This window comes from Lepus europaeus, chromosome 18, assembly GCF_033115175.1.
Source record: "Lepus europaeus isolate LE1 chromosome 18, mLepTim1.pri, whole genome shotgun sequence".
Taxonomy (NCBI): Eukaryota; Metazoa; Chordata; class Mammalia; order Lagomorpha; family Leporidae; genus Lepus; species Lepus europaeus.
The window spans coordinates 853,785-867,406 of NC_084844.1; the positions used below are offsets into that span (position 1 = coordinate 853,785).

The following is a 13,622-nucleotide window of genomic DNA, read 5'->3' on the forward strand; positions in this document are numbered from 1 at the left end:
CCCGAGGCTGTCGCTGGACAGACACCCTTGGAGAGTCTGGCATGGCAGCTGCCCCTCTGCCTGCAGGACGCCCGGCGTGCGTGGCCCGGCCTTCGTGTGGGGGAACAGCTCCCGGCAGACTGCACCCGTGTTCTCTCCTGGGGCACATGAGGCCCAGCTGGGCGGAGGAGGAGGTGCGGGCAGCCTGCTAGGGAGGGGGCTCGCCAGAGTCACCCGGAAGGGAGAGCGGCTATCTGGTGGTCCCCGTGGCCACAGCTGTCCTAGATGGACGCTGCACACGGCCCTGAGGGAGGGTGGACGCTGCACACGGCCCAGAGGGAGACCTGGGTGCTGATGGACACTTCACACGGCCCTGAGGGAGGGTGGACGCTGCACACGGCCCTGAGGGAGGGTGGACGCTGCACACGGCCCTGAGGGAATCCTGGGTGCTGATGGACACTGCACACAGCCCTGGGAACAGCATGGCAGGCTGTGGGACAATCGTGCGAGGTTGGCCACTCCTGCCGCCCCTGCTCCAGCCGTAGCTGCCCTGCTGCCAGCTCTCAAGGCCCAGCCAACAGGTCCATGTCTCCCCACGCACCTGAGCTGCGACTCCTCGGGGTCGCACAGCCCCGTTCTCATCCGTGGGCCTCCTCTCCCGCCGGCATTCTCACTGTGGCCCCGTCCAGCAAGGCTCCCGGAGCCCACCTGGGCCAGCGTCCCCCCACCTGCCCGCAGCCACTGTGCAGTCCATTCCCACCACCTGCACCCGCCCGCCCCCACCACAGACCCCGGCACCCTCGGGACGCCCGCAGCGCCTGCAGCTCCCGCACCTGCGCCAGGCCGCCAGGCCGGTGCTGGTTCTTACCTTGATTCTGTGTGCCTCAAGAATGCCCCTGAGGGTGGGGACTTCAGGTCAGAGGCTCAGGCCTTGGTCCCCGCTCCCTTGGCAGCCAGCAGCAGGTGCTCAGTGTGGGCAGGGAGATAACGGGAGGCGGGGGGGGGGGGGGAGCCACCTGCAGTCTGCCACGGCCACACGGCGGGCGCCCGCTCCGCTCGGGAGATAAGCCAGGTGTGAGTTCATGAAATGAAGCGCCGGCCTCTCGGGCTGAAGTGACCCTGGTGGGACTGCTGCTCCGGACGCCAGCACGGCAGGGCCTGGGCTTCGGGGCACACAGGCGGCTGGGGCGCCAGGCGGCTCCTGGGGGAGGCTGGGCGGCGGAGCGGGGGAGCAGGCACTGTGGAGAGGAAACGGAGACACAACGTCCACCTGGACGGACGGCCAGGGCCCAGCCTGAGTGACTCCCAGGGCGTTCTGGGGAGGGGACGCAAGGCAGCACTGGCTCCCGCCTTTGTGGAGGGCGGCTTAGGTGCCTGTCCCCACAGGTGTCAGCTGCAAGGCGGAGGAGGGGCGTCTAGGACGCCGAGGCGGCCCCTGGCCCAGGCTCGTAGTGCTGGCTCCGAGGCCTGCCTGGCTGTGAGTCTGCTGGGTCAGAGGCCAGGCTTGCGCTGCGAGGTTGCCCAACAGCCGGGCCAGGGCCTCCCTGCCCATCTGATAAGGGAGAACTGACCCCTCATTGTTGCTCCAGTGCGTGGCCGAGGCGGGGCAGCTGTCCTCACCAGGTGGCCGTTTGTGTGGCTCTCGTGGGTGCTCCCTGTGACTTCCGGTAGAGCCACCAGGGCGGCCCCCTGCCAGGCGCGAGGGGCCCCTCCACACGGGGAGCAGGCCTGGCTGCGAAGGGCCGGCCCCGCTGTGATCGCATTCCCAGAGGTGCAAAGTGAGGCCCAGGGCACTTGCGGGGGTCCCAGGCCCACTCCTCGTGCCTGACCAGAACTGGGCGGGTAGAAAGGGGCTGGTCATCCCAGGAGGTGATGGGTGGGGGTCTCCTGGAATGCGGCGCCAGGGGCTAAGGGAGCACCGTGGGGGGCCTCGCGCTGGGGTCGTGGCCTGGGCCGCCCTGTGCAAGGAGGGGTTGTGTGTGTGCCCTGAGTGGGGCACCCTGAGTTCAGGGGCACAGCATCTGTGTTGGCTCCCCCTCCCCGGGAGTTTGGCTCCGTGTAGATGTAACCCAGTCTTTTCCTCCAAAGTGCGGGGGTGCAGCGGGCCTCGTGTAACGACTCAGCCAGGCCTTCCTCATCAAGATCCAGGAACAAGGACAAAACAGCCACCGTCTCCCTGCCCAGCGCTCACGTGGAGCCTGCGGGGCCCCCACCCCGACCTCGCCTGCTGCACACCAGGTTCCTCTCCCGCGGTTCCCTGAGGTCAGGGTTCCACGTCCAGGAGAGGGCCTGGCCTGAGGCCCCAGGGCCCCAGCTGGCGGGGTCAGGATCTTCCAAGGCCACAGAGGGCAGGGGGCAGTGCCAATGCCCATGGGTGCCGGGACAAAGACAGGGCAGAGGACCTGCCTGCTGGGTCCAGGGAGGCCTGGCTGACTCCGCCCCGTGGCCCGGCCAAGCCAGATCGTCCTGTTTTTCAGGAGAAGCTGGAAGTCTTTTAGAGACAAATAAAATGTTTCACTTTTTAAATATTGGCAACTAATTAAACCAAAACAAGGAGTAGGCCAGATCGCAGCTCTGCGTGGGAACTGCCGGCTCCTGGGGCTGATGGTTCTGGCGCCGGGCTGTGGGGCCTCCAGCTGAGGGCTGGGCACAGCTCAGAATGGGGACACAGTGAGTGCCAGTGACTTCCTCCCTGGGGAGCCCAGGAGGGGAGGAGCAGAAGCAGGTGCACACAGTCCTGGCTGTAGCTCTCATGTGTGCCCGTACAGACCTGGCTGTAGCTCTCATGTGTGCCTGTACAGCCCCAGCTATAGGTCACATGTGTGTGTGTGCCTGTATAGACCCGGCTGTAGCTCACGTGTGTGCCCGTACAGACCCGGCTGTAGCTCACGTGTGTGCCCGTACAGACCTGGCTGTAGCTCATGCATGTGCCTGTACAGCCCCAGCTATAGGTCACATGTGTGTGTGTGCCTGTACAGACCTGGCTGTAGCTCACATGTGTGTGTGCCCGTACAGACCGGGCTGTAGCTCACATGTGTGTGTGCCCGTACAGACCCGGCTGTAGCTCACATGTGTGTGTGCCTGTACAGACCCGGCTGTAGCTCTCATGTGTGTGTGTGCCCGTACAGACCCGGCTGTAGCTCACATGTGTGTGCCCGTACAGACCCGGCTGTAGCTCTCATGTGTGCCCGTACAGACCTGGCTGTAGCTCATGCATGTGCCTGTACAGCCCCAGCTATAGGTCACATGTGTGTGTGTGTGCCTGTATAGACCGGGCTGTAGCTCACGTGTGTGTGTGCCTGTACAGACCGGGCTGTAGCTCACGTGTGTGTGTGCCCGTACAGACCTGGCTGTAGCTCATGCATGTGCCTGTACAGCCCCAGCTATAGGTCACATGTGTGTGTGTGCCTGTATAGACCGGGCTGTAGCTCACGTGTGTGTGTGCCTGTATAGACCCGGCTGTAGCTCACGTGTGTGTGTGTGTGTGCCTGTACAGACCTGGCTGTCACTCACATGTGTGTGTGTGTGCCTGTACAGACCGGGCTGTAGCTCAGGCACGTATGTGTGTGCCTGTACAGACCTGGCTGTCACTCACATGTGTGTGTGTGCCTGTACAGACCCGGCTGTAGCTCATGTGTGTGTGTGTGTGCCTGTACAGACCCGGCTGTAGCTCAGGCATGTATGTGTGTGCCTATACAGACCGGGCTGTAGCTCACGTGTGTGTGTGTGCCTGTACAGACCCGGCTGTAGCTCACGTGTGTGTGTGTGTGCCTGTACAGACCCAGCTGTAGCTCACGTGTGTGTGTGTGTGTGCCTGTACAGACCGGGCTGTAGCTCACGTGTGTGTGTGTGCCTGTACAGACCCGGCTGTAGCTCAGGCATGTATGTGTGTGCCTATACAGACCTGGCTGTCACTCACATGTGTGTGTGTGCCTGTACAGACCCGGCTGTAGCTCACGTGTGTGTGTGTGCCTGTACAGACCGGGCTGTAGCTCACGTGTGTGTGTGTGTGTGCCTGTACAGACCGGGCTGTAGCTCACGTGTGTGTGTGTGCCTGTACAGACCCGGCTGTAGCTCACGTGTGTGTGTGTGCCTGTACAGACCCGGCTGTAGCTCACGTGTGTGTGTGTGCCTGTACAGACCCGGCTGTAGCTCACGTGTGTGTGTGTGTGCCTGTACAGACCGGGCTGTCACTCACATGTGTGTGTGTGTGTGTGCCTGTACAGACCCGGCTGTAGCTCACGTGTGTGTGTGTGTGCCTGTACAGACCGGGCTGTAGCTCACGTGTGTGTGTGTGTGCCTGTACAGACCGGGCTGTAGCTCAGGCGTGTGTTAGGTGAGACTGGGATGTCCTGTGGGGGTGGGGCAGCCTGTGGTCAGCAGCTCTCTGGCGTTGGAGCTGCTGGGTCTTTCCTGGAAGGACTCTCGGCCTTGGGTTCGTGCCCAGCTCTGCTTTACGCTGAGCACAGGCATCAGCCGTGCGGCGTCTACACCTGCCGGCCGGCATGGAGAAGCAGGTCACAGCAGGCAGGCTTGGGGACCCTCGCACTGCCGTTGACAATCTTCCCCCTCTGAGATAGTGCTGTGGCGGGCAGAGCACAGGCGAAGGCGGGGAGAAGAGGAACGGACGGCGCAGGAGAGGCGGGCACAGGCAGACGGGCGGCCTCGGCCACTCTGAGCGCCCTTTCTCGGGGGCCGGGATTAGGGGCGGGAGGTGTGGGGTTTGCTGTCTAACCTGGGTTTCTGCAGAAGGTCATTTAACGGCTCCATTCCGGCCTGCAGACGTGGGGCTTTGGCCGCAGTGACCCCATTTTGGTTTTCCTCCTGGTCTGTTGGCGTAGAACTGAGTCCCGGGAGCCCTGGGGTGGCCGCCGGCCTGCCTGCGGGGACCCAGGTGAGCCAGGGAGCTGGCCAGGGCTTTCCGACGAGGAGCACGCGGGTGAGATTGCTCCACGTGTGGCCCTCACCGTGGCTGGCATGGAGGGGCGGGGGGGGCGGGGGGCGCACCCTGTTCCGGGTTCTGTGACGAAGCCTCCCCGGTGCTGGGGGGCGGGGGGGGGGGCTGTGCTCCAGCAGCAGGAGCTGGGGCGCGCGATGGGGTCAGTCTCCGCCACGCCCCGGCCATCGGCCACCGCCCCGTCCCCGTGACTGCGTGGAGCGCTGGCCAGAGCCGTGAGGTGCGCGAGAGGTCGGCGTCTCCGAGCTTCGGCCTCTGCCGAGTCGCGTGAAGCGTCTTCCCTTCCTCAGATTGTGTGGGAAGGCAGAGGCGGGACGGACCCTCCATCCTTGGCTCCCTCCCCATCGGGCCGGCCGAGGCGGCTCAGGAAGCGCACAAGTGGGCCTTGGAGAGCTCTTCCAGGAGGCCCTGTGGGGAAGCAGAGGGACTTGTGTTAAAATAACTTCAAGTAAATACGTTAGGAAATAGCCCCTCGGCTTCCCTGTTAACCGGCAGCCGGCCCCGCCCCGCTCCTGGCCGGGCTGACAAAACGTGTGAGATGCAGGTGACATGGGACACTGACCTGCGCGGCAGGCGAGGCGAGGTCAGCAGCAGGTCTGGCTTGGGACGTGGAGCCTGTTGGGTGCAGACGTGAGCTCCAGAGACGTCCCCGGGGTCTGGGGAGCCTTGGCTGCGTCCAGGGCGCTCACGGGGCGGGAGCTGCGCAGGGAAGACCCACTGGCCCGGCCCCAGAGAAGCTTGAAACGGTCTTGAAGTGACCAGTGCTTCCTAAGAGACCTCAAGAGACTTCGAGCAGCCGTTCAGGCGGTCTGGCTGCCAATCAGATGTTGCCGGGTGCCGTGGCGCAGTCGGTAAAGCCACTGCTAGGGACACCACACCCACTCTGAGTCCCGGCTGCTCCTCCAGCCTCCAGCCCCCGGCAATGCGCCTGCGAAAGCAGCGGAAGACGGCCCGAGTGCCTGGGCCCTGCCCCCAACGTGGGAGACAGGGAAGAAGCTCCTGGCTCCTGGCTGTGACCTGGCCCAGCCCCAGCCCTGTGGTCATTTGGGGAGTGAACCAGTAGATCAGAGCAACTTCTCTCTCCCTCTCTCCTCTCCCCGCCTTCCCTCCCTCTTTCTCTGCCTCTCAAATAACTAAAACAAGAAAATAAATAATACACAAATTAAAGTTCTGTAGACGCAGCCTGACAGCTCGTCGCCCGGGGCTGCAGGAGGGGAGGCAGCAGCTGGCCGTGCTGGGGCAGACGTGGCCCCGTGGCCCCGGGGCAGGTGGCTTTACTCTTAGAGGGGTATCTGTGGACATACTTGAAAGGCAGAGAGAAGACGCCAGCCAAAGAAAGACCCCCGTTGGCTGCAGCAGCCGGGGCTGGGCCAGGCTGAGGCCAGGAGCGCACACTCAATCCAGGTCTCCCACACAGTCGGTCGGCAGGCACCGGTACCTGAGCCATCGCTGCTGCCTTCCTGCACGGTCGCAGGGAGCTGGGGTCGGAGGTGGAGCCGGGGCTTGGGTGCTGCTGCACGGGACGCAGGTGTCGCCCAAGCCCTGAACACCGTGTCAGACGCTGCCCTCGGCACCTGACCGTGTAGGGGACGAACAGTACGCGTGAGCTGGGGTTACGGTCTCTGCAGAGGTGAGACGTAGGAAGGAGGCAGAGTGCACATCCCCAGGCACGCTTAGAAGTGTGTTCTAGGCCGGCGCCACGGCTCACAGGCTAATCCTCCACCTACGGCGCCGGCACCCCGGGTTCTAGTCCCGGTCGGGGCGCCGATCCTGTCCCGGTTGCCCCTCTTCCAGGCCAGCTCTCTGCTGTGGCCCGGGAAGGCAGTGGAGGATGGCCCAAGTGCTTGGGCCCTGCACCTGCATGGGAGACCAGGAGGAAGCACCTGGCTCCTGGCTTCGGATCGGTGCAGTGCTAGCTGTGGCGGCCATTTGGAGGGTGAACCAACGGAAGGAAGACCTTCCTCTCTGTCTCTCTCTCTCTCGCTGTCTAACTCTGCCTGTCAAAAAAAAAAATGTTCTAAAATATGAAATGTGGCTGCTGACACAGTAGAGGAGGTACAATAGAAGACACAAGGGGACTGGGACGTAGGACAGAAAGGGGAGTCCGCGCCGTGACGCTCCTGTGGACGGAGCGGTGGTGCAGGGACGCCCGGGCCTGAGCCCCCCACTCCCCGTGCAGCCCCTGCTGATGTGCGCCCCGGCGGGCAGCATAGGCTGTGCCGTGCTCGTGCCACTGCTGCCTGCGTGGAGCCCTGGGCGACTCTGGGCTCCGGGCTTCGGCTTCGCCCAGACTCAGTCGTCACAGGCTCCTGGGGACTGAGCCCACAAGTAGAAATTCTGTGTAGGGGGGGGGGGGCGGAGAGAAAAAGGGAGGGGGGGAGAGAGAGAGACAGGGATGGAGGGAGAGGGGGCAGAGGGGGAGGGGGGAGAGAGAGGGAAAGAGAGAGAGGGAGAGAGGGAGGGGAGAGACGGAGAGAGAGAGGGAAAGAGAGGGAGAGAGAGAGGGAGGGGAGAGGGAGAGAGAGAGGGAGAGAGAGGGAGAGAGAGAGGGAGGGGGGGGAGAGAGGGAGAGAGACTCTGCCTTTCAAATAAATAATCTTTAAAAAAAATTAAAAGCAGACTGAGAGAAAAAGGCAAGACTTGCTGCAGTGTCTGTGAGGAGCCCACTTCAGACACAGACGCAGTGAGAGCCGGAGGGGCCTGCAGCACCGGACCCCGCGCGGGCGCCGGCTCCAGTCCCCGCCGCTCCGCTTCCCATCCAGCCCCCTGCTGATGCCCCTGGCAGGCAGCAGACGGCCCAGTGCTCGGGCCCTGCACCCACGGGGGAGACCCGGAGGGAGTTCCCGGCTGTCCCAGCCCTTTGGGGAGTGAACCAGCAGATGTAAGATATCTTTTTTTTTTAAAGATTTATTTTTTAATTTATTTGAAAGTCAGAGTTACACAGAGAGAGAAGGAGAGACAGAGAGAGAGAGGGAGAGAGAGAGAGGTCTTCCATCTGCTGGTTCACTTCCCAGTTGGCTGCAACAGCCAGAGAGAGCTGTGCCGATCTGAAGCCAGGAGCCAGGAGCTTCTTCTGGGTCTCCCATGTGGGTGCAGGGACCCAAGGACCTGGGCCATCTTCTGCTGCTTTTCCAGGCCACAGCAGAGCTGGATCGGGGAGACCCAGATGGAGTTCCAGGCTCCTGGCTTTGGCTTGGCCTGGCTCCAACCATTGCAGCCATTTGGCAAGTGAACCAGTAGATGGAAACTTGCTCTCTCTGTCACTCTACATTTCAAATAAGTAAATCTTCAAAACAAATAAATCTGGGGCTGGCGCTGTGGTGCAGTGGGTAAAGCCACGTCCTGCAGTGCCGGCATCCCATGTGGGCGCCGGTTTGAGTTCCGGCTGCTCCACTTCTGATCCAGCTCCCTGCTAGTGTGCTGTGGCCTGGGAGAGCAGCGGAACGTGGCCCAAGTGCTGGGCCCCTGCACCCACATGGGAGACCTGGAGGAAGCGCCTGGCTCCTGGCGTCAGCCTGGCCCTGCCCGCCTGTGAAACCATCTGGGCAGTGAACAGCAGACGGAGAGCTCTCTCTCTTCCCGTCTTGCTCTCTCTGTCACTCTGCCTTTCAAATACGTACATACTTACCTACGCACATATATGCTGACACACACACGTGTTTGTGCGTGCATGCATCTGTGTGCATAAGTACCTATGTGTGTGCGCACACACGTGTACATAGCAGCCTGTGGCCAGCAGTTCCCTTGCTGCACGTCTGTGCTCAGCCCCGTGCGGCCTCACCCAAGTGTCTTTGGTCTCGCCTGCACCAGGCGCGCTGTCCCCTCCCTCCCAGCACCCTGCCACCGCCAACATGGAGCTCCTGGTGTGTCGCGGGTGACGCGCATCCCCGTGTGACACGCTGGTCCTCAGAGCTCTCTGCGGCCTCTTAATTGCTCTGCGCCGCGGCTCTGGGAGCGCCTCAGGGAGGTCATTACTGGAGCCGCGCGGCCCCAGCCCTTTGCCAGCCAGGGCCCGCGGTTCCTCGGGGGGTCCTGGCCCTGGGGACCCCCTGCCCTCGCGCAGCCCCAGACACTGGTGGCCCAGAGCTGTGGCCTTGTCCAGGGACACTTCTCTGCGTAAAGCGGCAAGTACGGGGGTTCCTGCTGCAGCGTTTGCTGGATGGGGCAGGGAGGCCGAGCCCACCCCCCAGACACAGGAGCCTGAGGTCACCTGACCCTCACTCCTCACTCCCTGGAGTCGCCCCCCCCCAGACACAGGAGCCTGAGGTCACCTGACCCTCACTCCTCACTCCCTGGAGTCGCCCCCCCCCAGACACAGGAGCCTGAGGTCACCTGACCCTCACTCCTCACTCCCTGGAGTCCACCCCCCCCCCACATACACACAGGAGCCTGAGGTCACCTGACCCTCACTCCTCACTCCCTGGAGTCGCCCCCCCTCCCAGACACAGGAGCCTGAGGTCACCTGACCCTCCTCACTCCCTGGAGTCGCCCCCCCCCAGACACAGGAGCCTGAGGTCACCTGACCCTCACTCCTCACTCCCTGGAGTCGCCCCCCCCTCCCAGACACAGGAGCCTAAGGTCACCTGACCCTCCTCACTCCCTGGAGTCGCCCCCCCCAGACACAGGAGCCTGAGGTCACCTGACCCTCACTCCTCACTCCCTGGAGTCGCCCCCCCCCACATACACACAGTAGCCTGAGGTCACCTGACCCTCACTCCTCACTCCCTGGAGTCGCCCCCCCCCCACAGGAGCCTGAGGTCACCTGACCCTCACTCCTCACTCCCTGGAGTCGCCCCCCCCCAGACACAGGAGCCTGAGGTCACCTGACCCTCACTCCTCACTCCCTGGAGTCGCCCCCCCCCCCCAGACACAGGAGTGTGAGGCAGCTTTGCCAGGGCAGTGGCCGTGCACAGCGTGTGTCATTTCCCACTAAATGAATGGATACCGTGTGCTTTTTCCTTTTTTTAAAGATTTATTTATTTACTTGAAAGAGTGACAGAGAGAGAGGTCTTCCATCCGCTGGTTCACTCCCCAACTGGCCCCAACCGCCAGAGCTGTGCCCATCTTAAGCCAGGTCTCCCACACAGGTGCAGGGACCCCGAGGACTTGGGTCACCTTCCACTGCGTCCCCAGGCCACAGCAGAGAGCCGGGACTCAAATTGGCACCCATATGGGATGCCAGCACGGCAGGAAGTGGCTTTACCCGCTATGCCACAGCGCCAGCCCCGCTGTTTCCTTCTTTAAAAGGTTGACGTTGCCGCCGTGGTGGCGCCTGGGAGTGCCCCGGCAGGTGGACTGCCCCTCTGTCTTTGCTTTTCGAATCAGTCACTCTCGTAAGCGTGATTTGGATAAGAGAGGAATTGGCTGCTTGGCCATTCCGCGGACCCCTGGGCCGGGGATTCCCCCTCTCCGGGCGCTCTGCCCAGGCGCTCCCCTGCTTTCCCGCCTCCTGTCCGGTTCTCGCCAGTTCTGCCCACAGCAGCCTGGGCTGTTTCTCTCCCGTCCCTTTTCCTGGCATTTCTGAAATTCGCTTTTCACTTGATGATTTCTTGATTTCTTGTTGCCCTCAGTTTGTCTCGTTACTTTCCGATTTTTAAAAGATTCATTTCTTTCTTTATTGGCTTGAAAGGCAGCGAAGGGAGGAAGAGGTCCTCCATCTGCAGGTTCACTCCCCAGGTGGCTGGCGAGGCCAGGGCTAGGCCAGGTGGAGCGGGAGCCTGGAGCCTCCTCTGGTCTCCCACACCCTCTGCTGCCTTCCCTGGGGCTGTTCCTCGGGTCTCCTTCAGCCCCCTTTCTGGACTGTCAGACACCGGTGACAGCAGCCGGGGCAGGGCACGGCCACCGCCCACGCCCTGTGTGCCGACAGCAGGAAGTCAGGGGCCTGGGCGAGGCCCCGTCTCCTGCCAGCGCGGTGGCCGCTTGCCCTGGCTGCACGGCGCGGGCCAAGTCCCTGTGCCATCCTTGCGCAGAGCTGGGGCAGCCCGTGGGGTCCAGAGTGATTTCCAGGGGAGAAGGCAGGAGAGGCCTCTGCCCGGACGGGGACCAGCACATGGTGTGAGCGTGGCCGGCAGGCGGCTCCCTCGGGGCCCTGCGGTGTGGAGAGGACGGTGTTGCTCCATTCACTCACCCTGCCCAGGGAGCGGACAGCAGCCCTGCCCAGGCCCGGGGGTCCCCACCAGCTGCCAGCCTTGCTCTGCCCGGCCCCTCAGGACAGACAAGGCAGCGGCCCAAGGGGGTGGGGAGGTGGCCTCACCGCCCCCGAGGTCCCGAGACCGGCCACGCTCCAGGGCAGCCACAGCCCCCGCGCCCTCTGCCCTCCTGCCTGCTCTGATCTGCTGCCTTCCCGTCGGCCCCCAACCTCCTGCTGCACCCTGCGGCTCAGCGGCTCCTCCCGAGAGCTGGGGGGGACCACACTGGGCCCCTGGGGAGCTCAGAGCTGGGCGCAGGGGTGGGGCTGGGATGTGCTTACCCAGGCAGGCAAGAGCTGCCGGGCGGTGCTGTGTCCCCACACCCTGCCCCTCCCTGCTGAGAGGCCAGTGAGGGACCCTGAAAGACCTGGGGCCTCCGCTGCCCTCACCCACCCTGGGCCAAGGTCGGGGACTGCCCAGAGCCCCTGCATAGGGGATGGGCGTCCACACCCTGGGTGCTCCCTCCTGCAGCTGGGGGCAGGGGCCAGGGAGGCCAGACCTCCCGGCCTGGGCATCTGGGGCATGGCCTGGCGGCAAGTGCCCCTCCTGTCTTGTGGCAGCCACTCCTCTGCCAGGGGATCCTGCTGCCCCCGCGCCGGGCCAGGAGAGGGCGCCCCAGGGGCCCTGAGGCTCCAGTCCCGCTGCCTTGGAGGCCTTAGGGATCCCCTGGAACTTTCCAGAAGTCTTGTGCTGGGCCAGCTCTGAGCAGCAGGAGGTTGTAGAGGCAGTCACCGCCCGGAGGCCCGCACAGAAAGAAGCAGGTGAGGTGAGGCGGGCCGGGGCCAGGGGTTCTGCAGGGCAGCGCCCAGCGCAACTCAGCCAGGCACCTCTGGCGGGAGGCCCTGCCCTTCCCAAGTGGGCAGCATGGGCCCCCCAGGCAGAGGCCCTGCGGCCTGGCTGGGTCCTTCTCCTGAGACCCTACTCTTCCTAGCAGGTCCCTGTGTGATGGGAGGGGCAGCTCGGGGTCACCCCAGGGTCACGGTGGTGACCCCTGGGCCTGAGCCCTTCCCCAGGACCCCAGACCTCCCCACTGCTCTGCTCGGGTGGGCAAGGGGCGGGAGGGCTGAGAGCGGCGGGCAGCAGCCTTGTGGGCAGAGGTTGGAGAAGCACAGGGCACAGAGCGCGCTGTGAGGGCCAGCAGCCGCTGTGGACTGGAGCCCCCACCCCACCCCCACCCGAGGCTGCAGGAGGCGCCGGGAGAGTGAGAGGGCTGGCAAGGAGTAAGCGACAGCTCGCCTATTCCGCACAGCCAGACTCACCCAGGCGCCAGCCCTCAGCACCTGCTGCCCCTCCCCCACCTTGGAGTCCAAAGACCCCACCTGCCAGGCCTTCCAGTTGGCCCTGGGCTTACCCCCAGCCGCTGTGAAGTACCATGGTTTTGGTTGTTTTACGATAGAAATATTCAGAATTCAAAAAACTTGGGAAACAGAACAGCTGGAGGACAAAGGTTGGGTGGCCGGTCCTTGGCCGGTGCCGGGCCCCCGAGTGGTCCGAGGAGCCCGCGGGCCCAGCCTCTCCAGGGCCACGGCGGGGACCTGCGTGGGCCGCAGCCCCCTCCCTCCTCACTGTGCTCCCGTCTCTCCTTGTCTGGCAGAGTGTCCAGCCACCAAGAGCCCCGGCACAGCACAGACAGGCCTTGCCATCGAAGGGGTGACCGTGACAGCCCAGCCGAAGTCTGCACCCGCCAGACCCTGCAGGGCCCATCTTGCAAAACCCAAGAGCCGACTGCTGCCCCCCAAGATCCGGAACTACAACATCAAGGCCTGACCCCACCATGGCCCGTGGGGACCAAAGGCCTCAGAGCCCATTAAAGCAGGTGCCTCCCTCGTGCCTCTGCTTGGCTGGCCCAGCTGTTTGTGTCCTACTTGGGAAACGCAGCCCGGGCGCCTGTGCCAGGCCTGGCCTGGCCTCCACCACTGGCCGGTCTCCACCCAGAGCCACCTGCACCCAGCCGGTGCCCAGGCCGTGCGTCTGTCCCCAGAGCCTGGTGGGGGGTGGGGGTGCCCCCAGGGCAGCCCCCAGCAGGGCACCTGCCCCTCGTGCAGGCTCTGGGTTGGCAACAGGGTGCAGGTTGACCCGAGAGCAGCCACCACAGCACTGTCCGGGTGGGACCCGCAGACGTCGGCCCCTGAGTTCCGGGGAGGCTCGGGGCCGGTCCCCCCGCTCTTGACTCTGGGCCTCTCCCCGGCACCTGCCGTGCCTGCCCACAGGGAAGGAGGTGGCCTCGCCGCATGGCCTGGGGCGGCCTCTCCTTTCCCTGGAGGGTGTGGGGAGGAGGCCGCTCCCAGCCTAACCTGCTGCGTGACCCCCACCCCACGTCCTGTCTGCCTGGGGCAGGGGGAGCAGCTGCTGCCCACCCCAGTGCACCCCGGAAGTGCGCCCTGGCCCTGTAACACACACAGACTACAGCCGCCTGTCAACAGCCCCGGGCCCACTGCTGGCCGGAGAGCCGCCATTCCCGGCTGGCTCGGGTCTCCACGTTGGAAGCCCCCTGCGGC

The 13,622-nt window shown here is 64.3% G+C and overlaps 1 protein-coding gene across 3 annotated transcripts in view; it reads left to right on the plus strand.

The window, feature by feature from the left end:
* The window catches only part of CCDC57 (coiled-coil domain containing 57), an 84,338-nt gene extending 71,349 nt beyond the window's left edge, over positions 1-12,989 (plus strand). For 2 of the 3 annotated variants that reach the window (XM_062175671.1, XM_062175672.1), the window contains exon 18: positions 12,719-12,989. In XM_062175671.1, the coding sequence (XP_062031655.1) occupies positions 12,719-12,891 (173 nt within the window). In that variant the 3' untranslated portion in view covers positions 12,892-12,989. The remainder of the gene's footprint in view (positions 1-12,718) is intronic. The other variant, XM_062175675.1, reaches the window with a different exon arrangement.
* Positions 12,990-13,622: the final 633 nt, after the last annotated feature.